The sequence below is a fragment of the Sardina pilchardus genome, chromosome 21, assembly GCF_963854185.1.
Source record: "Sardina pilchardus chromosome 21, fSarPil1.1, whole genome shotgun sequence".
In the NCBI taxonomy this organism is placed as follows: domain Eukaryota; kingdom Metazoa; phylum Chordata; class Actinopteri; order Clupeiformes; family Clupeidae; genus Sardina; species Sardina pilchardus.
Genome location: NC_085014.1, coordinates 19,435,127 through 19,460,559, shown reverse-complemented (window position 1 = coordinate 19,460,559; position 25,433 = coordinate 19,435,127). Strand labels below are relative to the sequence as shown.

General features: G+C 43.4%; 2 protein-coding genes across 3 annotated transcripts in view; both read right to left on the bottom strand.

Annotated features, from left to right (window-relative positions):
• enox2 (ecto-NOX disulfide-thiol exchanger 2) overlaps positions 1-925 on the bottom strand; it is a 252,632-nt gene extending 251,707 nt beyond the window's left edge. The window contains exon 1 of the mRNA XM_062524767.1: positions 795-925. The gene's annotated coding sequence lies outside the window, so the exon portion shown is untranslated. The remainder of the gene's footprint in view (positions 1-794) is intronic.
• Positions 926-2,027: 1,102 nt separating this feature from the next.
• LOC134068751 (solute carrier family 4 member 11-like) lies at positions 2,028-24,365 on the bottom strand. Of its 2 annotated transcripts, none has more exons than XM_062524501.1 (20): positions 24,128-24,365; positions 15,999-16,049; positions 13,706-13,825; positions 12,791-12,834; positions 12,190-12,409; positions 11,320-11,401; positions 10,497-10,620; positions 9,727-9,924; positions 8,213-8,297; positions 7,998-8,123; positions 7,725-7,838; positions 7,465-7,597; positions 7,029-7,102; positions 6,606-6,840; positions 5,736-5,842; positions 5,013-5,178; positions 4,453-4,626; positions 3,687-3,882; positions 2,980-3,149; positions 2,028-2,762 (listed from the first exon to the last, which is right to left on the bottom strand). In XM_062524501.1, the coding sequence occupies exons 1-20, from the start codon at positions 24,189-24,191 to the stop codon at positions 2,696-2,698; spliced, it is 2,550 nt and encodes an 849-aa protein (XP_062380485.1). In that variant the 5' UTR covers positions 24,192-24,365; the 3' UTR covers positions 2,028-2,695. The 2 variants fall into 2 exon arrangements, with proteins under 2 accessions (XP_062380485.1, XP_062380486.1); XM_062524502.1 differs by lacking the exon at positions 24,128-24,365 and adding an exon at positions 19,524-19,713.
• Positions 24,366-25,433: the final 1,068 nt, after the last annotated feature.

Below are 25,433 nucleotides of genomic sequence, written 5' to 3'. Positions count from 1 at the left end.
GCTAATACACGCCACGGCTCTTCGAGCAATGCAGTCACGTAGCATCACGAATGGACACACAAAAGTTACAACAACCTATTCTCTTATTTCGCCAGAAAGTTTTCGTTGATTGGTGCTGTAGGAATATAATGCAGAATCCAAGCTGGAACAAAGCTGTTTCCTTCCAGTTGTCGTCATGAATGACAGGTCTGTATTTCAGGAAACACTTGTGTACAAGTCGTTGACTGCTCTCCATAGGCAACTTTGATGTTCACTTGAGTCACCGAAAGTTAGCTAACTCGCCTGTGGGTAGCATTAGCTAAGTTACCTATCGTTATGGTAAATTCAGCCGCAAGGGTAGCCAGTGGTTAGCTAGCGTACTATGAAAACACCCCGGGCAGATGAAGTAATTAAGTTAGCTTAACAAGCTAACGTTAACTAGTTTTCATTGACTGATAACTTCAACGTTGCTTTAAGAGTTCCGACAGCCTAAAAATCCACATAAGTTGTATGAGTCAATAAAATGCGTCATTGTTCAGAGTCTATGTGACTGTTATGCTTGATATTTGAACTTACCATCAATTCTCATTTAAGTTATAAACTTCACACACTGCTAGCAAGCTAGCTAACCAACGCTATCTATTGCTATAGCATGTTCCGTGTTTTGAGCTGCAGAAGCCAAGCTAACGTGACATGTCTAACATGACTAACAACGTAACGTTCACCGAAGGATATGAGTGCTTGCTAAGCTAAGCTGGCAAACCAACCGTCCGCCACACTAGCGTCTATTGAAAAACCGGCATTTGCGTACTTACTTGGAGGTTACTTTAAATGCAGGAGAGAAGAAACAGCAATGTATATATTTTCCACTTGGTAACTAGGCGGCAAGCGGTGGAGCTACAGCGTTGCTGTCAATGGCTGGCACACACTGAATTGTGGGACGATGGAGGACAGCATGGTTTAGGGCTGCAAAATATGGCGTATAGCGTCATCTAGCGGAGTACACTGTGCGGAGTGCATTCACACGGCTACAAGTTGATGGCAAATTTCGGATTTGTTCTGCAGGTCCGCCTGGCAAAGAGACCATTGAAGCCCATTTCCAGTGTCCCTCTGCATCTGTCAATAATAGAAGGAAGGTAGAGTGTTTATGGTACTAGTCAAAGTGTGGCAGGAGGAGAAATGGTTGAAGAAGAGGTAGAGGAGGAGGGAGGAGAGGGCTGTAGAGAAGAAGGAGGTAGAGGAGGGTAGAGTGTGGTGTGTGAGAAGAAGGAGGTAGAGGAGGGTAGAGTGTGGTGTGTGAGTGTCAGAACCTCTGGGAGAGGAGGTTTTCTAGGAATAGTGTCTTCAAGAGTTTTTTGACGACAGAGAGACGTCCTCTGCTCTGATTGGACTTGGCAGAGCGTTCTACCATCGGGGGACCACAGATGAATAAAGTCTGAATTGTCGTGGGTGTGGAGGCGGCAGTGCCAGGCGACCCTGGGAGGAGTGCAGAGCAGAGGCCAAGGGGTAACATAAGCCTTTATGAGAGCACTTAAATACATGAGTTCAGACCCAGTAATCACTTTGCATGTAACCATTAGTGACTTGAATTTGATGCAAGTGGCAGGGGACCTCAATGAACAGCAGGGTAACGTGCCCTTTTTGTTTGATTGAAGACCAGAAGGTCTGCAGCTTTCTGGACCATCTGTAACAGTTTTACCTCACAAGCTTGAAGGCCCGTGTAGAGGGTGTTGCAATAGTTAAAGCATGAGATAACCATCTGTGCTAGGAGCCGAGTGGCGTGTTGGGTTAGGTACAGTCTCATTGTCCTTATATTAAATAGTTAATTGCAAACAAACTGTGTTCATTCTTATACATAGCGTTATGTCCTTTGTTATACTGTCCTGTTTTTTATTCTTTTATGTATTGTACTTTGAGAGCAAAGATTAACTGGAGTCAAATTCCGTGTTTGATGACCAGGCTACAGAGGCAACATGGTCAGAGGTTGGCTGATCATCAATCATGACATATACTGATATGTGAATAAATTTGTACAGTATATCCAGGCGTAATACTGTATGTATTTTTAATAATTTGATACACAATGTTCTTACAAGATGTCAATGTGGTGGCAAACCACGCAACATCACTCAAAGTCTTAAAGGAATGTATTTCTTTTTAAAAAATAATCTCTTAAGTTCAACATTTATTTCTACATGAAAGAAAAACATCAAAACAAATCCCTCCTCCAAAAAGGCACAGATAGGTCTTTGTGAGTCCGCTAAGTGTGTCTACATGATAAAAACAGTGCATCTGCGAGATGATATGGATGAGTTCATTGCCACGATAAAGTAATTGTAGACTCAAATGCAATATAGTACTGGAGCACATAAAATACGATAACATAACATTGATAGATTCGCAAGATGACAATGAGAAAGTGGTTATAAAATGAATAAAGTTCACTCAAGGGTAGACAATCTGAGGATAGCCTTTGGTATCTCTGTGTCAGCCACATCGTCAGCATGGGTCATCTGATAATGGCCACCCGTAACGGCTGGGGTAGGGGCTCAGGGAGACTTCAGGGAATTTAATGACCAACATTATTATTATTGGAAGGGCCCAATATTATATTCTTCCATAGGGCCCACCAATTAACAGCACCCCAGCAAATAATATTAAACAGCATTTCTATCAACATGTTATCCTCCTGTACTTTCAAGAGCATATTGTTTGTTCACACGTGTTGAGCGTCCATGATGTCCAAGTATTTTGCATCAATGATGCTTGGCAAGATAAAATTCCTGAGGGGAAAAAAGGAGAAGATTCGTTTTTTTTCTCACTGTGCATTGTGCAATGAATGACCTTGCTGTTGCTGTGTCCTGACTGTGAACATATATATCTTCTGATCAATTATAATTGATATTGCTGTCTTGACTTTGTGTGTATGTGTGTGTGTGTGTGTGTGTGTGTGTGTGTGTGTGTGTGTGTGTGTGCACATGCATTGATTTGGGGTGTCACCTGATTGGAATGAGCAGGATGATGAGAAGAGGGAAGATCATTTTCATGTAGGGCAGTGGGTACATGCCGAAGGCACACAAGACCGTCAGCTGGGCCATCTGCAAGGCCGTGAAGCAGTGCACCTTCCTCTGGGGCACACGCCGGATGTAGTGTGTTGGAGGATAAGACGTCTGCAAAAAAAAAAAATCAACAATCATCCAATTATTATTAGTTATTTATGGTAGTGAAACATCTCCACCAATTGCCAACTTATTATGGTTTCCCTTTATATTGTCAAAGAAGAGATCAATAAAAAAAACAGACATTCAATAGCAAAACATCTCCACTAATGGCCTTGTTCAACAATCTATCTCGATTCACCTTCATATTATTAAAAAAAATAGCTGGAATTGCTGGAATTATTGACAGCACTGAAAATGAATGCATTTAATATTTCATCATTTCAAGTGCTAATGTGGACCGGACTGAGAGCACTTGAGAGAGGGAACTTTATAACATAGAATTCTATCAAAGAGGCTGCACCAGGCACACAACTGAAGCCTTCCGTTCGCAGAGTGTCTGCTGCTAGCATTCGCATATGTTCGGAAAAAAATAGAGCAGTCATCTAAAACATTTTTTTATGCTGCGCAAACGGAGAACGCTTTAGTTGTGGACTCGTTGTAGCTCTGGCCTAGGAACACTAGGCTAGGGGGGCGGCCGATGCTTACCTGTTCCTTCAGCAGGAGCGCCATGCGGTCGAACATCTGGTTGCCCTCGATAGAGGTGAGGGCGATGTAGAGGAAGAGGCCGTAGAGAACAGGCTTGGGGATCCACTGCAGCGGCACCGGCAGCAGGAACACAGACAGACCGATGAACACGTTGGCTGCCAGAGCAGTGAGTCTGGTCTCTTTCACGCTTACAATCCTAAAACACACACATGCACGCACGCACGCACACACACACACACACACATGCACACGCACACACACACACACACACACACACACACACGCACACACATCTGCGTTAAAAACACTTGGTATGCTATGCAGAGAGACAAGCTTTTCCCCCAGAATGTTACAGACATAGATAATCTCAGTTGTAGTGAAATACGTTTAACATATATTCGATCAAGAAAAAGATCCAAGAATCCTTTTTTTCGAGTCTTATTTTCACCAGGAGAGATTTTATAGATTCTCACTGAAATCCCTGGGTTAAGGGCTTTACATAAGGATAGTTCTTGTTTCATTTCTCTGGCTTTGCCTCAATGCAGTGCTTTCTTTCTTGAAGAATTCATGTTTCATTTGAGACATTTATATGGCCACTTGCGTTATCCAATCGATCTCAGTCATCAAAATAACATCTAAAGGAAATGGGCCACTTCCTCCCTCTCTGCTTCCCTCTCTCACACACACACACTCTCTCTCTCTCACACACTCACACACACACACACACACGCAGGCCCATGCCATGTCACCTTGGGTTAGTACTTACGTTTCATAGAGATGGCCTCCTTCGACGCGTTGCTCCACGACCGCCAGCTGACGCACATGGAGCGTGGAGTGCGGTATGGCAGCATGCATCCATGGCAACCCCAGCATCGACATCATGATGTTGATGCAGCCCGTAAGGATGAGGTCCCAGTGGTAGGATGTACCCTTCAGCAACCTCAAGTGTACACACACACACAAACACACACGCACACACACACACACACACACACACACACACACACACACACACACACACACACACAGAAAATAGGCTATATTTACAAGTGAGGCACACATACATATGCTCAGCTGATGGCAACACACAGCATAACCTTGAAGGGGTTCTAGAGTATTAGCATGGAGCATTCTAGAAGTAGTCATTAATGAAATGGTTAAGATGAAGTAGTTAAGAAAGAGTAGGACTTTATTTGTTGTGAGGAATGGATGGAAAAGGGGAAAAACCTCAGTGGTCAGGGTGGTCACAGTGTGTGTGGGGAACTCTCACAAACAAGATGTATTATTGCCTGGTTGGCTTTAAAGATGAGATTTCTAGCAGCTTACTTGTTTTCGGGAGCATTGGTAAGGGATGATACAATGTTTTGGTCAACGAATATCAGCATGGCTAGAAGGAAGCCCAGACCCAAAGCACTCAGGGCATTCAAAGGAGTCAGCCTGCTGAAGGAAGCCACATTGAACATGGGGCCGTGGTAGAAATTGAACACAGGAACTACATGGAGAGATGAAAAAACAACAACAACATAAGTTTTCCTCTATTGGGTACTGAATCACAGCACAACAGGACATCATGAGTTAATGAGCAATCCATTTATAATTTATAAACCTGCCATTCATTCAATATGCAACAAAGCCTGTGAAATTAGGTCCATCCCCAAAGAGTGAACATATTTACATGATTGTCAGGGTAGCATGCAGGGCTCACTTAATCAGTATTTACTCATGGTTCCACGTAGGCCTGTCATCAAAGCGGTCTCATTACTGCCTTACTAGTCTTACAAATTACTACAGCTCATAAACTACAGCAGGAAAGACGTTAAAATGCCAATATCCGTTCAAACCTGCAGGTAGTTAGCCATGCGTGTGTGTGTGTGTGTGTGTGTGTGTGTGTGTGTGTGTGTTTGTGTTTGTGTGTTTTTTGTGTGCAAGACTGAATAACCGTGTGTGTGGTGTGTGTGTGTGTGTGTGTGTGTGTGTGTGTGTGTGTGTGTGTGTGTGTGTGCGTGTGTTTGTGTGAGACTGTATGCGTGCATCCGTGTGCGTACTCACGCTCAATATCGATGAACAGATAAGAGCCGATGAAAGAGAAGACGAGAACGGAGATGGGCAGCGCGCAGTCGGACACCACCTCCCTCACTCTGAGATGCAGGAAAGGGCTGCGGAGCACAAAGGGATGCCATTCAGCTCTATCATGTTGACTCTTCCCCTCTCGCAGAGAAAATGACTCAGCTCATTTCACTGTTGTGCATAGTTATCAAATGATTGATATCTGCGTATAGCATCCTCATGGGGGCTATGCTTTGATCCTGGCAGCTTGTTCCAAAACAAAATGGATCATAATTCCATTATGCTTTGCAACAGACCGATTAAACAGGCCCACTGCTCGAGATGTAAATCCTCGAGTAAGGTCGCATGGGTCAGTGGATAGCTGAGTAGATGGAAATGTAGATTTTAAGAGTGCTCTGCATTGACTACCCAAGTTAATTTACTCATTATAGCGTAGGACATTATTGCATTTCACAACATCAGCGTAATGTAAAGGAAAATTATTGAACCGAGCCGAGTGAGTATATTGCAAGTATACATATTTGAAAGCCATATTTGTTTACAGCACTGAAAACGTTCTTATTATTACAATACAACATTAGTATTATAAAAACCTATTATGTTTATGTTTGTTTTTTTTCCTTGCGTTATGTTTTGTTCTGGTACACGTATTTAATTTTACGTTATTTACTTCATTTCACAATGTCTTAAAACAATTTCAGACTTGTCATAACATCTTTGTTCCCATAGCGATACTAGTGTATTCACTGGCACTTCCACTGCTTCTATCATGATTTCAGTGTTCCTTCCTGACTCCTTCCAGGCTCCTACGATTGGTCCCGCGTCAATGTTAACGGAGACTTAAAGACATACCTTCTCTTTATGAGGAAGAGGGCGTAGCCCAGCCACAGGGTGCCCAGCATCAGCAGGAGGCAGAGGATTGGGCGCTCCCTTGTGCACGAGATGAGCTGCGCAGGAAGGGTCAGGTGAGTGGTGAGGTTTGGAGAGTGCAAGGTGAAGTTCTGGACCATCTCCACCAGGTGCTCCAACTCCCCCAAAGTACCATTAGCAACATTGAGCTCAGGGGCATGGTAATACTTATGGAAGACTGAGATATGAGAGAGAGAGAGAGAGAGAGAGAGAGAGAGAGAGAGAGAGAGAGAGAGAGAGAAAGAGAGAGAGAGAAAGAGAGAGAGAGAGAGAGAGAGAACTTAGTATTTGTAGAACTGATCCAAGACTACTTGAGGTGTCTGCATAACATCCATATAGAGAGTGTATTGTGAGGCCTGAACTAACCTTTCACTGTTCCCTTCACCGCATCACCCACAAAAGCGATGGCAATGAACATGGCAAATATTTCCTCTATGGAGCTGTGTAAGCAGAAGAGGAAAAATGTGCTGAGCAGAGAGACTTTGCATTTAGCCTAGCACAGAGACAAAACACTCAACATCAAGCTCAATCAAATGCTGAGACTACAGCTACAGAGGCGGATGTTTATGGGAGAGGACGAGTCAAAACAGACATGTTCCAGACTAACTCCTGATTAGTATGCTATTTTAAGTATTCATGGTAAAAACTGAGGTTATGTATTAAAGGATAGAAGTCCTGTTTGACTAACTGTACATCGAGAATGCTGTTGTAAGCATTTGGGCTGATTGAGGTATTGACTAACTGATTACAATGGGTCAAGTCATAAGTCAATCTGTTTTCATGTCAGAACAGCTGAACTGACCGTCTGAAGAGCTTCATGAAGAGGCTGACATTGAAGAAGCCCGCCAGAATAAGGAAGAGGCTGTTCCACAGTCCAGTGGCGGCGTAGAAGGCCGGGAAATCCAGGTCATAATCATCACAAATACCACGGATCACTGCAAACACATTCCCCAAACACCCCGCGTTTCAGAGCTCACACAATCAATACAGAACGACTCTGCCGCAACAGAGGAGCCCATTGTTACAGAGTGGAGGTGGGATGGTAGGATTGGGGAGTCTTACCACTGATATAAATGGCCAGTGGTGCAGTGGTCAGGGGAATGACCATCGGAGCTCCGGCCAAAATGGAATAGATGACCCCTCCGATGCTTTGACCAATGATGGTCTTCTGTACATCTGAGTGAAAGAGATAATCCTTAAAGTCAGTCAAAGAAAGCGCACATATACTGTATATATCTAAGTGTCCATAATATAGTCATTTCTACAGGGGGAGTAAAAATCTCTAGTTTGTAAGGAAAGGGACAAGGGATGAAGTTTGACAATTGGCAGACTCACCTATCTCTCCCCGAGTGCTCTCATCATTCAGAGAGCCGAAAGAAATGGCGGGCAGTAGGATGGCTATGTATAAGTAGATGGACGTGGTGGTGTATTTCAACCACGATCTGTTGCTACCCCACATACCTGCCAGGTAAGAAAACAAACAGATGTCATCCTCCATCAAAGTAGAAGCAAATAAGAAGAAGACGGGCTGGAGAGGGAAGACAGTGTACCATCTGTGTAGTCAGAGATGTAGTGGGGCGCTCTACGACACAGGTCCTCATACATGCCACGGCCGAACCGGAGGAAGTCTGTGAACTGTAGACGGGAGCAAACATACAGTGTAAATAAGACTCCATAATCTCAACATACCCTTCAGATCCTACAGTAAACAGTTTCCATTCTGCAAAGCCTATTTGACCCCAAATCCAGGTCTCAACACTGAATGTCGACACACACATTGTAACGCAGAGCATTCACATTCTACATTAAATATGAGTCTCAGGCACAATGAAATTTGATGGATTAAGGACTCCCAGAGGAAGGATTCCCTGCTGCCAGAAAGGTCGATCCGTGTTCAGTTCAGGAATTCTAAATGAAATAAAAAGGCTGCATAAAGGCAAGCTGCTCTTTCATCAGGTAACACAGAGAAAAGACAAAAAAAAAACACTTTGATGTGTTTACAGACAGCTTTCCCTTGTAACAGCTGGGAATAACATAACATTTCATGTTTTACTGCAGGAAAAGCTCTCTGGAATCCAGCCACATCGAGACATACACTGTTTATTTATATATTTGAGTGGATGGGCTTCAAAATAACCAAGTTGCTTACAAGCGTGTAAATATTTAGGAATGCTAAGCCTCGGACAATAGCACTTGTCTTTTATCTTCGGTGAGCACTTCAGGAAGTCCAGGCTACTTGCAGGACAAAGTAATTCCATCCATTAGAAAACTATACATGATGAAATAATTCATCGCACCAGCCACACGAGCCCGTTCGGGGTGCCAGAAAACCACAGCCGACTTGGCAGAGGTTCAGGCAAGCTGCTCTTTAACTGGGTCTGCTCTCCAGCTGCTAGCCATTCCTGAACACCGGGCAAGAGAGTGTGGAGAAGCAGCGAGGAAGAAAGTGAGGGGAGGGGGAGAAGTGTAATAAGCTGGCACTGATTTGTGTTGTGGAGTAGCACTTTATTTGTTAGGAGGGATGGATGGAAAAGGGGGAAACCTCAGGGTGGTCTCAGTGTGTGTGGGGAATTCTCACAAATGAGATATATTATTGCCTGACCAGAAAAGCAAAACAAGCTGACCCCCCCTGCCCCCCACCCCCGGAAAAAAAAAAACAGCAAAAAAAAGAGGATCAAGATGGCATTTTACAAGCAAAAGGCATTTCGATGTAAACAAAAATAACAGCCTGGTATGTCTAACCGGAGCCATCCAAAACAGCACAAATCACCCCACCCCCATGGTAATGACCTTGAGTAAAGCAAAAAAAAGTAAACGCACTCTATAACTCATTGAATTAAATTGAGAACATGTCACAAAACGGACGCATTTTGGCCTATGCCGTCTTCAGCTTCTTACCGAAGATAGGACAACGACAAGGTGTGACTTGGTGATTCAGCTAATTGCCAAATTGGCACAAGATCGAGTAGAGAAAAGAAAAAGACAAACTCAGGAATCACAAACTCAAATAATATTCAAAACAAGATAACAAAAGAAAATTATGCTAATAATAATCGTGATAGACCTTGAGTGGCTTGCTGCGCAGGTCCGTCTCATCCGCCACAGGCTTCTTCACCGCTGAGGAGAGGTTCTGCCTCTGGGACATGAGCTCCTGCTTGAACTCCTCCTGGCTCTTGGTGTCCATGAGCTTCTGCCTGAAGGAGATGTCGGAGAACATGGTGGCGAACGTGCGCCCCAACTCGATGGCTGTCTTTGTGCTTTTCTAAGAGCAGAGGAAGAAGATAATGAAGAGAGGGGAATGAAGATTTTTTTTGTTATTGAATTGTTATTATGAATCAGAGAAGGACAGAAGACAACGGTGGAAGCAGGGAATTGATCCGACAACTTTCAGACTACAGCACGCTAGCCCAGCTCCTCAACCACTACATTACCACCGCATAACACATAGTTAAAGTGTAGTTAAAGCAACACTAAAGCACTTTTCCTCTGTCGTACACACGCTAGTTGTTTATCCAGCAAATAACAGACAAGGTAGAATATGTTGCATGATTTTATGAAAGTATGATGTATTGCGGCATTGAAGCAAGTCAAATTTGTAGTTTCTGATGTCTCATTTTATTGAACTACAGATACACCACCCCACCTCGTAAAGTTACATAGTGTGGTTATAGCCGATAGAGGGCTGCGAAGTGAAAGCAGAAGTGCCGTTCATCCTGTTACGAGTTGATGAACAGCTGAAATGATTTTTGAAACATTATTTTAAGGTACGAAAAACTCTTTAGTGTTGCTTTAACGTGTAGACAGACGTCGGGGTCAGAGGTCACCGTTCTTTACCGTTCTGGGTGGGGCGAGGATGAGGATGACGTAGCGGACCTCAGCACAGTTCACCCCCCAGTTCTGCGGCCTCTCCAGCCGTGCGATACACACACAGCGCCTCTGCAGACTCTTCACCGTGCAGCTGTGCGGAGAGAGGAATATTTACACAGTTAGAGGCTCAGAGCCTCGGAAAGAGCTAAAAATAATTAGAGAGAATGAGCTAGAATGAGCAAAAGGAGAGAGAGAATGATTGTGTGTGTGTGTGTGTGTGTGTGTGTGTGTGTGTGTGTGCATGCCAGGGAAAGAGAAGAGAGAGAAAATGGTTGTGTGTGTGTGTGTGGTTTTGTGTGTGTCTGTGTGTATGCCACAGAGAGAGAAGAGAGAATGGTTTTGTGTGTGTGTGTGTGTGTGTGGGTGTGTGTGTATGCCAGAGAGAGAGTGGTTGAGTGTGTGTGTATGTCAGAGAAAGAGAGAGAGAGAGAGAGAGAGAGAGAAATAATAATGTGAAAGACAGAGCAAGAGACATCAAGAGCTAGAACAAAACAGAGATGTCCAATTTCTTGAAAGGATTAAGGCACCGCGTGACAGATATTCCCATTTACAATATCAATTAGTCCACTGGAGCATGGCAACAGGCTCAGCGCTCACTCCGCTCACTGCTATTCTGTGGGAAACATGATGGCCCTGGGCAGCGGTGACTCATATGGTGTGATAACAAGCAGCATGGCACAGTGCTAGGGGTAGATGCACCGGGCTGAGAGAAAATGTGGCACTGCCACGGACAGGCGTGGGCGAGCCGCGGATCAACGGCGGTGCCAGTGTGTGTGTGTGGGTCACTCACAGCACGCAGAGCCAAGACTGCTGGTAGCGCACCCCCGTGGCTGTGGCCGTCACCCCCTGGATGGTCTCCGTCAACAGATGCACTATGGGAGAAAAGAAGGAAGGGTAAGGAGGAGGTGGTGGTGGGTGTGTGTGTCTGTGTGTTAGTGGGTGTGAGTGGTGGGGGAGGGGGAGGGGGGGGGGGTTGTTCAACAACGCTGAATGATGGATGCTTCTTGTTCTTGTGGTTTGGACCTGTTCTCCTGGCATGAGATGGGAACTCCCACAGCACTGATTTCCATAACAGAGAGTGGCAAAAGATTTGATAGAAATGTCGAGACAAGACTTTCTGTGAGAGACTGTGGAGGACAGGAATATGTAATATAAAAGTCATCCTAGAGGAGAGGAATATATAAAAGTCGCTCGACTCTGCCAGTGATGTGCTATCTCACATATGCTTTCAATGAACGAGCCCTCTAGTTCAGGCTAGTCTCCAGCACCAGTCTGGGGTTCTACGACTCAACACTGGTCTGGTAACTCAACACCAGTCTGGGGTTCTACGACTCAACACTGGTCTGGTCACTCAACACCAGTCTAGGGTTCTACGACTCTGTAAAACCCTGTGTTCTACAACTTTTCTGACCTTTGACCCCTGTGTAACCTGCATTTCGCGGTTCAGCTCTGGTACACGCCCGGACTCGAACCCGCGAACAGCAGCACCTCCGATCGAGCGTAGTCGGGCGTGCTAACAATCGAGCTAAAAGCCCAGGCTACTAGTTTCATGCCAGCAGCACTCTTGAGGCGTCGGGGAGTGAGGTTTACCAACGCTCCACACACACACACATCTAAGCTAACTGGCATCCGTGTTACACCTGCACTCTCTCAAACTCACCGTTGGCGCCCTTCCCGCCGGCGTCCGTGAACAGGCCGTTCATGACCTCGTCCGAGCTGCAGCTCGCCTGCCCGTCGTTGGCCACGTGCTGCAGCATGCGTCGCAGAATCTCGTCCAGGGACGCCGCCTTCTCGTCCAGCAGGATGCTGGCCTGCGCCAGGAAGCCGTCCAGGTCCCGGTGGGCCCTCACTTCCTCCTGGAAGTTCATCAGCTTCACATACTGTGGACGGTTGACAGAGGCCAGTGAGTGTTTCACGCCAGGAGACTTTCAGTGCAGTGACTCACTTGGTGCAGCAAGATGTGCCTACGCATAATGAATCGATAGTGGATATGTGCTGTTATGAATGTCATGATGTGTGCTGTTATTATGTGAAGTTCATCAGCGTCGCAGACTGTGGACGGCTGAGAGAGGCCAGTGAGCGAATCAATAGTGAATGTGTGCTGTTATAATGGGAGTGGTTGAGTGAACGATATAATAAATGGCTTTGTTACAAAACTTATATAGATGTGGAGTAGGATTGAAGGTTACGGGCTAAGATTGTATTGGCCTGGTATGTCTGTGTTTAAAATGTAACAACGAGTGTACTAAAAAAAGGCTCACTTTTCTCGATGTGTTCAGGAGACCGAATCCTGAGTCATCGCAGTCTATAAATAAAAGCAAGGTGAGAGTTAGTGTGTGTAACAAAGAGAGAGAGAGAGAGAGAGACAAAGAGAAGAGTACTACATGGTTTATCATACAACTTCCAGTACAATCCAGCTTGTCCTGAGATAGGATACTCTAAGGAGGGAGAAAGGAGGGCACACAAAAAACCTCATTATCTGTTTCATGCCTGTTGAGGGCTTTGTGCTCGGAGTTATGGCAGAATTTCCAACAGCCTGTCCTCAAGAATACATAAATTCACCCTTCCTGTGCACGAGCCAACTTGGCTGGCGTGGAGCCGTCTGTTTTGGGCGCACAAACGTCCCCGAGCTCGCTGCGTCTGCCTGCCTACCTCCACCATGACAAAGCAGAAACCTGGCAATGGTGCTTCTCCCCCGTGACATCACACCGACTCAGCAGAAATATGCATTTGCGCACAACTGACTTTGTTTCTGACCATGAATTAGAAATGTGTGGATTTTTTGGCAGCATTCTCTTGTTTCAGGGGGGAGGCTGGAGGCAGGAGAGAGGGAGGAGTTGTGCTCCAAGCCAGTCTGTCTGATTTGTTTGGTGCACCACTGGGGCCACCCTGAGTAGGACTGGCTGTTCGCCTCTCAGCGGAAATGACCGACAAAGGCGGCCTTTTTGCTCAAGACAGCAGCTTACGCAGAGATACTGACAGCCAGTTGACAGAGTACAAATGTGAGAAATTCACACACATACACACACACACACACACACACAACACACACACATGCGCGCACACACCCACTCACTTATATACACACACAGAGACAGACAGACACACACACACACACAAGCAAACACACAAATATACATACAGTACCAGTATAAGCTACACATGCACAGGCTTACCTGAAACGCTCACTTCTGTCTGATTTTCATAGATGTGACTGCGGTCCTCTGTGGGGCTCGATGAACTCTGGTGTCCATTCTTCCCTTCCCTAAACTCCTCCTGCTCCTCATCTTGAAGTTCTGAACAGGTCAAACAGATTTGCTTATCCATTTATCCATACAGTATATCATTCTGATATAGATAGATAGACAGATAGATAGATAGATCATAGATAGATAGCTTAGATAGATTGATCTTTATTGTCATTGCCACTTTTTGCAAAGGTACGAGATTGAAGGTGCTGTCGACTCATGAGGTGTATCTAGACGGTTTGTCCTGTAGGCCTAATTGTAATGAACATGTCATGAAAAGTCAGAGTCGGAGAAACATTCTAAACTAAAGTTTACTATCAGTATGGCACTATCATGGCCCTACTACCAAGGCTTGTGTATGTGTCAGTTTACTTTAATTCACTGTCAGAAACTTAATGACATATCCACTGCCATCATACAAAAAGCTAAATTTGATCAGTTTGTCAAGTGCAAATCGTACACTCATTGGTGCAAATAAAGGATAGCGATAGTCTAGTATAGCCTGCGCTTATGATGTGGTGACTGGCCACGAACAACTCTGGCCAAACTAACATTAGCTGAAGGCTAATTCATCAGGTCAGGTATAAATATTATTTATTTATGACTGCAATAACTGCAATAACAGATAAATATATTTCAGAGGGTCATAAAGGAACAATTATGTTGATCATTATCCTTAAGATGTGTTTGTTCAGCTGAAGCACAACGGCCTCATGGTAGTAGCCTATCATGGTAGCCTACTATATCCTGGAATAGCCTGCTATTTTGTTTATGGCCATCATCCTGCAGCAGCAACTTGGTTGGCAAAGTGATAAGATAGACCTCGAATTTTGGCAGATTATTTGTAGGCTATAGGGGGATATCTCGAGTACATGGTTTAGTGATAAACCTTGGAAAGTTAACTCTGATTAGCCAAAGTGGTAAACCTCCTACAACAAGAGCACTACTGCATTGTTTTGTAAGGAGAATGAAGCCATACAGCTCTTCTATTAGGAGGTTTACTGCTTACTTTGAGTTATAACTTACCAAGGTTTGTCACTAAACCACTTGTGATTCCCCCTACACCTACTCTAGAAGTCCTGTTTGTGTGAAGCTCAATGAAACAAATTGAGGGGTATACCATCATCAACATCGATAATGAAAGCGGCGCTTAACAGAAATCTACTTCATGCACGAGCAGACATGAAGCTGACCTCACTTGAATAAAAGAAGGCAAAATGTGGCAAAGTTCAGTTAATTGAACGGCTTCAGCCCCAAGTGAGAGTCTACGCAAGCCTTCACAAGCGAGTTTGATGGAACACCCCTCAGGTTGTTTTTGTTGCCATTTTTGGAGCCTGGGCTGTCCACAGAGGCTGCATTTTTTACAGTAGGCCTACATTCAGAGTACAGGCAGCTAGTGGATGGTGAGATGATGATATTTGCTGTAAATGACAACAAATATTTAGCCTAAAAACCACGTGACATCGCCTAGAGGACCTTTACGTTACGACTTAAAAAAAAAAAATGTGACTTTAGCATGACACCGAGAATAGACTTTCTACCAAAATGTAAAAATCTACCATAGCACACACAGGCTTATTTTATCCTATCTCAAAACAACTGGTTTTACCATTAAGGATCGCATATCCCCTGGGCATTATTAAGCATGTCTATGTCTACAAATTGCACAATTCAAAATTAAAATAAGACCTGTATTGCTACATGGTTAATCATTATAGAAATGTATAGAATATCATATGCTAGGTGTGGGCTGAAACTAGGCTTACCATTATTTACATTGTGTACATACTGTATATAACACAGAAATTGAGCCCACATTACCATCTGTTTGAGAGAACAGAGCCCATTGCAGCCTAATAAAAAATTCTTTCCGAACCAGACACCAGAGCAATATAGCAATAGCCGCTTCTAATAAATTCTTCCATCGCATGGAAAGGAATACTCATGACGTAGTGTGGAGTTAGAGGTAGGCCTTATATACATGCTAAAGAAAGAAGAAAGAGAGTGTGTGTGTGAGATAGATGGAGAGAGAGGGAGAATAACATGGGAGAGATTAACATCACAATTTTCCACCATGCTACCAACCCATCACTCAACATGCAGGCCTAATCTGAGAAAGACATCTAGAGAACAGGTTTACCCATTTTAAAATAATAAAAAATGAGCCTAATATTCCAGCATAGGGACATTAAAATAAAACTCATTCAGATGTCTTGCTCACCCATCTCCTGGAACACATATCCATTCTTAGACCTCCCAGATGATGGAGCCTCTGTGAAATCAAACAACAACAACAACAACAAAAAATCAATTTCAAATTTCAAGAGCTTTTTTTTTCTGCTGTCTTCCTAAAACAAAGTGTAGGACTATACTACTGAAGGTTTACACTCAGGTGTGTAATGTCATGTGAAATTACACATTTATTAGCATGACCGTATATTTGACATGGTAATTATAACAATATTATAATTATTGTTTTTGCTATATACCACATTACCTGTAGCATACAGTAGTGCAAACTAAGTTGTGTATCTTGTCTGTGTTTTTTCTACAATCACTTCTGCCTTTGAGAAAGACAAATGTGTCTGCATAAAAAGCCTTTTTTTTTTAACCATGAAGAGATAACAGCGTGTAGCTTCATGTCGGTCATATTGTTGCCTTAACAGCTATTAAAAAGCTGAAATAAGATTACTCAAAGACAAATTTGTGTGTGTGTGTGTGTGTGTGTGTGTGTGTGTGTGTGTGTGTGTGTGTGTGTGTGTGTGTGTGTGTGTGTGTGTGTGTGTGTGTGTGTGTGTGTGTGTGTGTGTGTGTGTGTGTGTGTCTGCGTGCCTGTGTGTGTGTGTGTGTGTGTTTGTGTGTGTCTGCGTGCCTGTGTGCGTTTGTGTTTGTGTGTGTGTGTGTGTATGAGAGAGAGAGAGGGGGGGGGAGAGAGAGACACACAGAGAAAGTATGTGTCCATGCATGTGATGTACTCATAATAGCCACATAGCTCTGAGACTGCCCGGAGTTATGATGTATTAACCCGAGCTGCTCTCGGTGGCTTCTGGTGCAACCTGCAGCAATACAACCAGGAGCAGTTTACATGCCCGTAATTTTTTTTATTTAAAGACACATACTAGTGACGTTTGCAGAAAGTGCCTGTGGGTGTATGCTTTGATTTCTTTTCTTTAATGAAAAGGTTCACAAACTATAAACTTAGGGTTTATTTGGATGTTCACACTTAGTGCAATAGCCTAATTATCAAATGTTTCATCATATCCTTAAAGCATAGCATTGCACATGTCCTTTAAAAAATTGTGCAATTTTGCTCTACCCAAACCCTGGCCACTTGCTTCCCTACAGGGTCCGAGTTGTTACTGCAATGAGTGTTTCCTCCTGTCCACTAAACACATCTCTCCCTGCGGATGTGTTGTTGTGATCCTCCTCTCCTCGTTTGCCCGTTTCTGTGCACTTCCTGTTAACAGACTCACTGACTTCCCATTGCTGACTGTGCTGTACTGGGGTGTTGACAGGAGTATAGCATTATGTCAAGGCCTGTGCCTTTCTCAAGAGCCCCAGTGAGTTGGCAGCCCTTGAAATAGTGGGCAAGCTGTACTCTATCTGACCTAATGACACTGCCATGCAGCATTTCTTGAAAACAACTATCTGTGCTGGAGTCGGTCAGAGGGGGAAAAAAGTATTCTCTTGTAGTACCTTGTAAAGATTATTTAGTTTCTAAAAAAATTGCTGTAGACAGGTGATGAGAACGGGTCCGCCGCGAGCAAAGTGGCACGTGTGAATACAAGCAGCGGTTTTGCAACATTATCCCAGGCGTGAAGGGAATTAAAATCCTCACCATGCCACATTAGCATAAAGGCTGTCCGTGTCTGCTGTGCACCTATTATGCACCTGAGAGTGATTTGCATCCACACAAAGGATGAGAAGCCACCCCAGCTCAAGAGAAACAGCTTGCCCTTTCAGCATGCCCGGTGAAACAGTCAAGGCATGTCTTTGTGTTGTATTTCTAAATGCCATGCTCCTCTTTTGTCCTCTTTCGACGACTCAGAACAACTACTAGTCCTTACATGATTCTGCATGTGGTCATTGTATATTCCTTTCAAAACACTGGTAAGATTGAATGAATTGAATGAAAGTATAGATAATAAGCATTTTGCATGTGTACTGTACATACACGGGTGTGTAGGCTGTGTGTGTGTGTGTGTGTGTGTGTGTGTGTGTGTGTGTGTGTGTCCTTGGTGTTGCCACATAGCCTACTTCACTGCATGAGTCATAAACATGACAATCAGAAAAATCCAACCAGGATGCAACAATCACAGGTCTTATACAACATAATGTATTGTGGTGTATGTGGTACATTCACTGCAACCCTGATAGTTGTTAGAAAAGTTCACGTAATAAAATCAAGAGAGGTATGTGAATCTGTGAGAAGGGAAAATTAAGCCTTACGGGCTGAGAAATCTGGTGTCACAAAGATTAATCCTCTTAGAGTAAAAGCAGTGATTACAAAACATACTAATTCAAAAAAAGACGAATTAAGTTCATTTATCAATGGTACTATGAATGTTTCAACACATTGGCATAGAAGAGGGTAAAAAAACTCATATCAAATGACAGAGGCTAAATGAAAAGTCACCAATTCACCACAATTATCAACCGAAAATGACCGCGGTTTGAGTGTGCAAACCCTTGAAATTGGCCAGATTAGTTCAGGAGACATTTTTCCTTGCCATTAATCTTCTTAGCACTCTCTTTAGCAAATCCATCCAGAACATTTTAACCCATTAGAGACTCCTGAGACTGACCAACCCATCTCCCCCAAAGCATAACACCTAGGTCTAGGACACAGCTGTATGACTATACATATTCATGGAGTCATACAATTGTAATGCAAACTCCCCTGAAACCATCAGACAGTAGATCTCACACTCAGTGGCTGAGCACTGGGCAGTATGGTACTGATCACTTTAAGCAGCAGGGGGACTTTACAACCTGGGCTCTCTGAAGTACCAAAATGGAGGTGAGGTTGAACATAACTTGGTGAGACTGAGGAGAATGTTATGGTTTGGCATCGCTAACAGGAATTTGGGAGGTCTGATATGGCCAGTCAAGGACAACTAGAGACAATCGAGGAATACCTCAAAGGACCTACTGTTACCCAGCAAAATCCACATGGAATAACATCATCATTCTAATTTGTTTTCCTTTTTAAAATATACACAAGAGAGGTATTAAATCCCATGTGATTTCATACAGCAGACAATTTACCATCAAAACCAAAACCAAAACCATACTTCCTGAGCATGTTATGAAGTCAGTTCATATAGTAGGACCCAGAAGATCTCAGACCAGAGAAAGATCATTTTGTAAGTGCTATATATATGTTTCATCACCTTTCTGTTGAATCTTGATTTTGAAAGCTGTTGCTCAATGGCCAACTTCCCTTTTTAAGTGCTACAGTTATCACTCCTTCAACTGCATGGTCAATATTGACAAGCATGCCAGGACTGCATACCATATTACAGTGGTCCGGGTCACATGGCGGCAACATAAAGCTCCTTTCTTTCTCCTTGTGTAGGTTCTCTTTTTGACATACAGTCTTACGTTTCCAGCCACGACTAACATAACCTCTCTCCCCTCCCCCTTCATTGAGTTAACAGAGCATATGGCAGGGACTCGCACGTGTCTGCCACAAGGTCTCTCATGTTCCAGGAAAGACACCCCAAAATAACCGGTCTGTACTCACCAGATGGCACAAAATGAAGCACTTTCTTGCCGTCCATGTTGTGCTAGGTTTGTGGGTTTTGTTTAAAGAGTTGCCCAGCCTTTGTGCCCCTACTGTGTGTGAGAGTCTCCCCCCGGGTCAACCCATCATGGTTATGAGTGAGAATGCTGCCGGCTCCACTCTAGGTCTCCCTCCCCGGTCCTCAGAGCTCAGTAAGCACAGCAGCAGCAGAAGCCTCCGTTCTACCCTCCTACCCCCCTCCCCCACCTTCCTTCCCTACCACAACCCACCCCACCCCACCCCTCCCACCCCCAACCCCCGGGGCTCCACGTGTGCGGGAGGGTGGAGGATGATCCAGAGGATTGTGGTGTCTATGACCGTGTGTTATTAAAACTGCTGCAAAGTTGGACAGTTCAACTCTTTCCTGTTTAGATGTTCCAAGTAAAGTTTTTTCTTTTTAGACTTTTAGGAATAATGTCATGTAGCAATCAAGTGTGTGTGTGTGTGTGTGTGTGTGTGTGTGTGTGTGTGTGTGAGTGAGAGAGAGAGAGAGAGACTTTTAATGAAACAAAGGCACTATCGGTTTTCTTTTTCAAGTGGTAAGCAGTTCAAATGATCTGTGCTGATAACTGTCTGAGGGACTTTTCTTTTGTTAACCTGAGTGCAGTGCCGCTGATTTACACGGCAGTCCCATTTTTGAACACAACTCTACAACAATACATGTCATATATAGTATTAAAGCCTTCATTGGCAGTAACTTTCCACACGCCAAAGCAACATATGCTCCAGTACAACAAGTCAAGCTCAGCAAGATTCTATAGCCACTTTACAGGTAAATAAAAGGCTTTACCTTACAGAATGAGATTGAGGTTGAAAGCAATGGGATATAGCAATAGGCAATACAGCTTGCATTTTCCATGCCTATTTGTCTTGATTTCAGAATAATATACTGTATGAAGTGGAAGTCTTTCTTGTAGTTGTTGTTGTTGTTGTTGCTATAAATAAAAATGATGGGTGTTTGATCCCACTGCAGTAATAAGGGTTTGAAGATACCGCATTGCTTGGATGTATGTTCATTTGCATGGGCGCGTATGCCACAAGCCCACGATGTATATCAAAATGTTTTTCTATTTCAGACCTAACGGTATAGAAACAAGATGAACTTGACTATCATTCACACTGAGCGCCACCAAGAACACTTTCATTGTTATTGGCCATTTCATTAGATGTGTCATGACATCTAAATTTAAACTCGCCTTTGTTCCCATTCCTCCATGGAAAGTGAACCTTTGTTTGAGCTCCCTAGCACTCCCATGAATGCTGTTTGCGGAATTCCTGTACAATATTGTAATCATTTGAGGCATTCCCGCTAATTATTTTTGTAGAGGTTAGATGCCTTGTAAACCTTTTTCTCTCATCTAAACCAACATCAAAAGGCAACGCTACAAAAACGCCCAAGGCTCTCAGTTAAAAAAGAGGAAGGAGAAAAAAGAAATAATTGTAGTGTGCTCAACACACTACACTAATTCTGTGAGATATAAGCCAGCCAAACAACCTTCAAGGTGGTAAAACCTTTTGTTGCATCTTAATCATTCCATATGTACTGGATATGCACTTTAAAAACAAACAAACAAGCAAACCACGGGATCAAGCAAACTTCATAAGTGTAGCAGGGAAGCAACAGAGATAAGTCATTGTGTTGTGTGCACTGCGTATGGCCCTGGGACTTATTGTTTGCCTTCCTGGAGCTTAGCCTCACAGTCTGTAGACAGCGAGGCAGAACCAGTAGTGGGCACAGCCGTGTCTCAGACAGGGGCAGTGAGAGTGCTGATTGTAAATCCAAGGCCACTGGTTGAATTCCAGGAGGAAATCGGGTCGGTAGAAACTGCAGGCCACCAATGAGATTTCTATTCTTTCTTGCTAAATTGTTTCAAGGACGTTTAAAGGTAAATACAATGAGGCTATTTTCAACTATTTTGTACAAGTATCATAGTATCCAGTCTTTCTCTGCTCTTATGCTCACCGTGCTGACAAATGCTACCAATATTGCCACATCAGACACATCATTTTTGCCAAGTGGATAGAACATTCTCTGGGCTGTGATTTTAAAATCATTACAAATGCAATCGTTCAGTATAATGAACACTATAATCCCAAATGTTGAGATATCTGGATTAGATATACCCAGAGCATTCTATTTTCTGTTCTGCATTCAGTATTTCTTTTTTCTTATTCTAAAATGTGAAAATCTAACCGCTATTGGTAATTGTTAATACAAGTGTGAACATAATAACCAAATCACACACAAAACATGGCAAAAAAACTCGCTGTAAAAACCTTAGGAATGCACAGTTAGGCCTATCAAAATCTACCCAGCCACAACACATACTTGTATAAAAGATGAACTACAAGTTTCATTCACTGCTGTGCAGTGTAACATGTTTAGAGGAAACTGCACCTCCCATCACATTCAGTGCATCAGGCTTTTAACTGTTTCAGTCTGAGTTTGTACAAGGTTTGAGAATGGGCAAACCAGACAAAATGCACTTCATGCAGTAATACGGTGAAAGGGGAAACTAATCTGAAGCTAACCATCACCATCTGCTGGTAAAATAGAGCAGTGCAGCTTGCCTCCTTACCTCTGTGCCATGCTCATCCTGACTCGAGTCATGTGGCCTGTCTGTCTTTCTCTGCAGTCTGTCTATCTGTCTATCTGTCTGTCTGTGCTGTGGTGCTGGGCTACAGTTTGATTCATTAGCGAGACAGAAGCTTGTCAACACGCTGATGACCACAACCAACCCCAAGCATCCCCCAGAGTTCTGTCCGTATCACATAACAGCCTATTGCAGAGTGCTTAGATAATCTACAGCCAAGACACAGTTCAATAACTCCAGTGTGAAGATTAATGGGGTTGGGCAGGAAGGTGATTGAGATTGAGGTGAAGTGAGGTGAGAAAGGCTGACTTCTTCCCTCAGCCATTTTGAGATACGGTACGGCAGAACACAAAAATAATTGTGCTCAGTTATTGTGGTGAGCCCGAGGGCCCTGGATAATTTAAATGAGAATAGGCACCATCAAAGCCACCGCGAACACATCACTGTGCAATCTAGACCAGATGTACTGTGAGCAGGTGATAGAGACACAATAATAGGCTTACAGGATATGCTTGTGGTATCGTAAACCTAGTGCCTGCATTATTATTGGATTTCCTATTTTCACCCATATTTACCTTTATGTTTGCTTCTCAATACAGAGAAAAAGAAAACACAATAACAATATATCAGCACATTATTACACTGCCACTTGCATTCAAGAACATTCTGTGCCGTAGTTACTTTGTGTTACTTTTCAAAGCACTGACATCACAGCTTTTTGTGCAATACTTGAAGCAACCTACATCTAACCAAAACAAATCATCTAAGAAAACACTGCATTTAGCCATGGGTAATTTATCATCAGGCATTCTGGATATTTGCTTTGCTGCAAAATCACTGTCAGTACTATTCTAAAACTAGTTTTACATAGCCGAGTATTGAGGACATTTTTGAAGAAGCAGATGTTTTGTCTCGAGAGGTACTATCTTTGAACATAAACTATCTAAGAACACAGTATGGTGTCACATAAGTATTCATAATGGTCAACAACATGCTGAACATTTATTTTGCATACCTTAGTGAAAAATGTTAATTTCAAACCAGCTGGCGAAACATGAAGAAAAAAAAGATTAACACCGATGTTCTAGGGTGACATCTACAGACCACTTGTATGCTTTGAAACCTCTAGCCCAATTCTATTCAGAGACAACAGTGGTATACCTAACAGAGTAAGAAAAATGAGGCTTTCATTCATCTTTCTGTCCTCTCTGACTTGAGATGGATGACTGAATGGGAATGCTAAATGCATAACGGACTGCAAGGGTAAACACAGATAAGGTCCATTTAACATGCATGGCGGTCAACCATTAAAGATGAGCAGACAAAAAGACTACCATGTGCTCATCAATAATCAATCAGACACTCAGACTGAGGGGCAGAGACTGGACCACTACAAGGTACACTCATAAAAAAAAGGTCCTATATTGAACCAAAAATGCTTCTATTCATATATGGAACCCCTGAGTGGTTCTTTCAACCATTTTGAAGAGTACATCAAAGAAACCACTGACTAACCACAACCCTGAGAACCTTTTTTAAGAGTGTATAAGACATCAGCAGGCCTATGAAGTATTTTGTTATTTCAATATGCTACAACCCTGTAAGATAAAAAAACAACCTTTTTTTCATGAGATGTGTAACGTATTGCAAATATGCTGTAATTTATCATATACCCAACAACAACAAACCACATACCCTTGGCTTCCACAAATCACTGTCTATATTATGTTTGGATTTGAAATGTATCTTAGTGTAAAGACTGCATGAACTTTTGCAATATTTGCTTCCTTGAATCCCTTCAGGAACCCAAGACGACCTTCCTTAGAAATCTCTGCAAATAAACTCCTAGGCCTATTTTCTTGTAAGAGCACACTCAATTGCCATCATTTTTCTCGTGTGACTCTACATAATAATATATATATTTTTAAAAACAAATCACACAAGGCTAAAAACACCTGTCGTCTCTCTTACCTTCGGCGAACCTATTCACAGTAACTCCTTCCATTTCGTCTGCCGCTCCCTTCTGGGTCTTCATGCTTGGCTGGTCAGGTGTTGTGTGGTGTTGTGATTTCTTTTAAGATTTGTCCACACAGCGATGGCACCTGAGGGCTAAAGGTGCGAGCGAGGTCGGGGTGGCGGAAGACGCTCACACACTGTCAGTGCCAGGGCAAGAGGAGTCGTCCCACAGGTACGAGGGACAAGCACACACCTGACGGTCATGGACATATAGGACAGCCAATGAGAGAACTAGACAAGTGGTTGGGATGAGGAGAAAGTGGGTGGGGGGAACAGAGGGCTTTAAAACTTTGCGAGCAGTTTAGGCCATAAATACCTTCACACTACTAAACATTTACTAGTCATCACAAAGACAGTGTTTTTTATTGTATGATCTTCTTGCTATGTCTGCAGAGGGAGGAAATTAAATGTTTACAAGAATATTTGACACAACAACAGTTTAATATACAATTCATGAAGGTATTGTTATGACAGGGCTGATTTTAAAGAGTAGATTTCTTCTGGATTGTCCATGAGCAAGTCGTTAAATATCTTTCCTGTGTTGATTGCTTTAGACGTGGTTCATGATGAGGAAATCGACAGGGGATAAGCACATTTCAAAGAAGAACTGGAAAATATTGTGCCCTACAGCCAGTAGCATCGGCCATATTTCTTTAGTGTTAATCCAGACAGATCAGTGTTTTCCATATTGGAGCTGCTGGGATGCAGTACATCCTCGACTCCAACTGCCCGATTCAAAGAGGCTATTGATGGCATGACTAAAGTCACCGCAGAATGCATCACTTCACGGTTCCCAGCTTGAAACAAAACTTTATTCCTTTGAAAGAAAATCTGCAAGTGTGAACTTCAAACAACTGAAAGCCCTCCACACAATCTCACACCATTCCCCAACTTGAGACCTCGATGGCCCATCATTACACCCCCCCCCCCCCCCCCCCCCCCACGCACACACACACACACACACACACACACACACCTCCCTCTGCACCCACTCATCAATCCCAGGCTGGTGGAAAGTCCTACAGCAGCTCTCTCTATCAGCTGCTTTGTAGTATTTTTAGGTTCTGTCATCCCCCGGTTACGCAGGCACAACACATCCCAGCCCCTGGTGCAGTATAAAACCGGCCTGTGGTTCGAGGGGTGCAGAGGTCTCCGTACCGGGATGGGCAGAGGACCGAGGGCTTGAAAGAAACACACACACACACACACACACACACACACTATCCATCGGAGCAAAGCAAACGCACACACACGAAATACA

Excerpts from the sequence above, each read along its gene's own strand:
- LOC134068751 (XM_062524501.1), bottom strand. The coding sequence starts at position 24,191 with ATGAAGACCCAGAAGGGAGCGGCAGACGAAATGGAAGGAGTTACTGTG. Across the intron at positions 13,826-15,998 it reads ATATGTGTTCCAGGAGATGG|AACTTCAAGATGAGGAGCAG; the intron begins GTGAGCAAGACA and ends TGACCTGTTCAG. Across the intron at positions 12,410-12,790 it reads TCCTGAACACATCGAGAAAA|TATGTGAAGCTGATGAACTT; the intron begins GTGAGCCTTTTT and ends AACCGTCCACAG.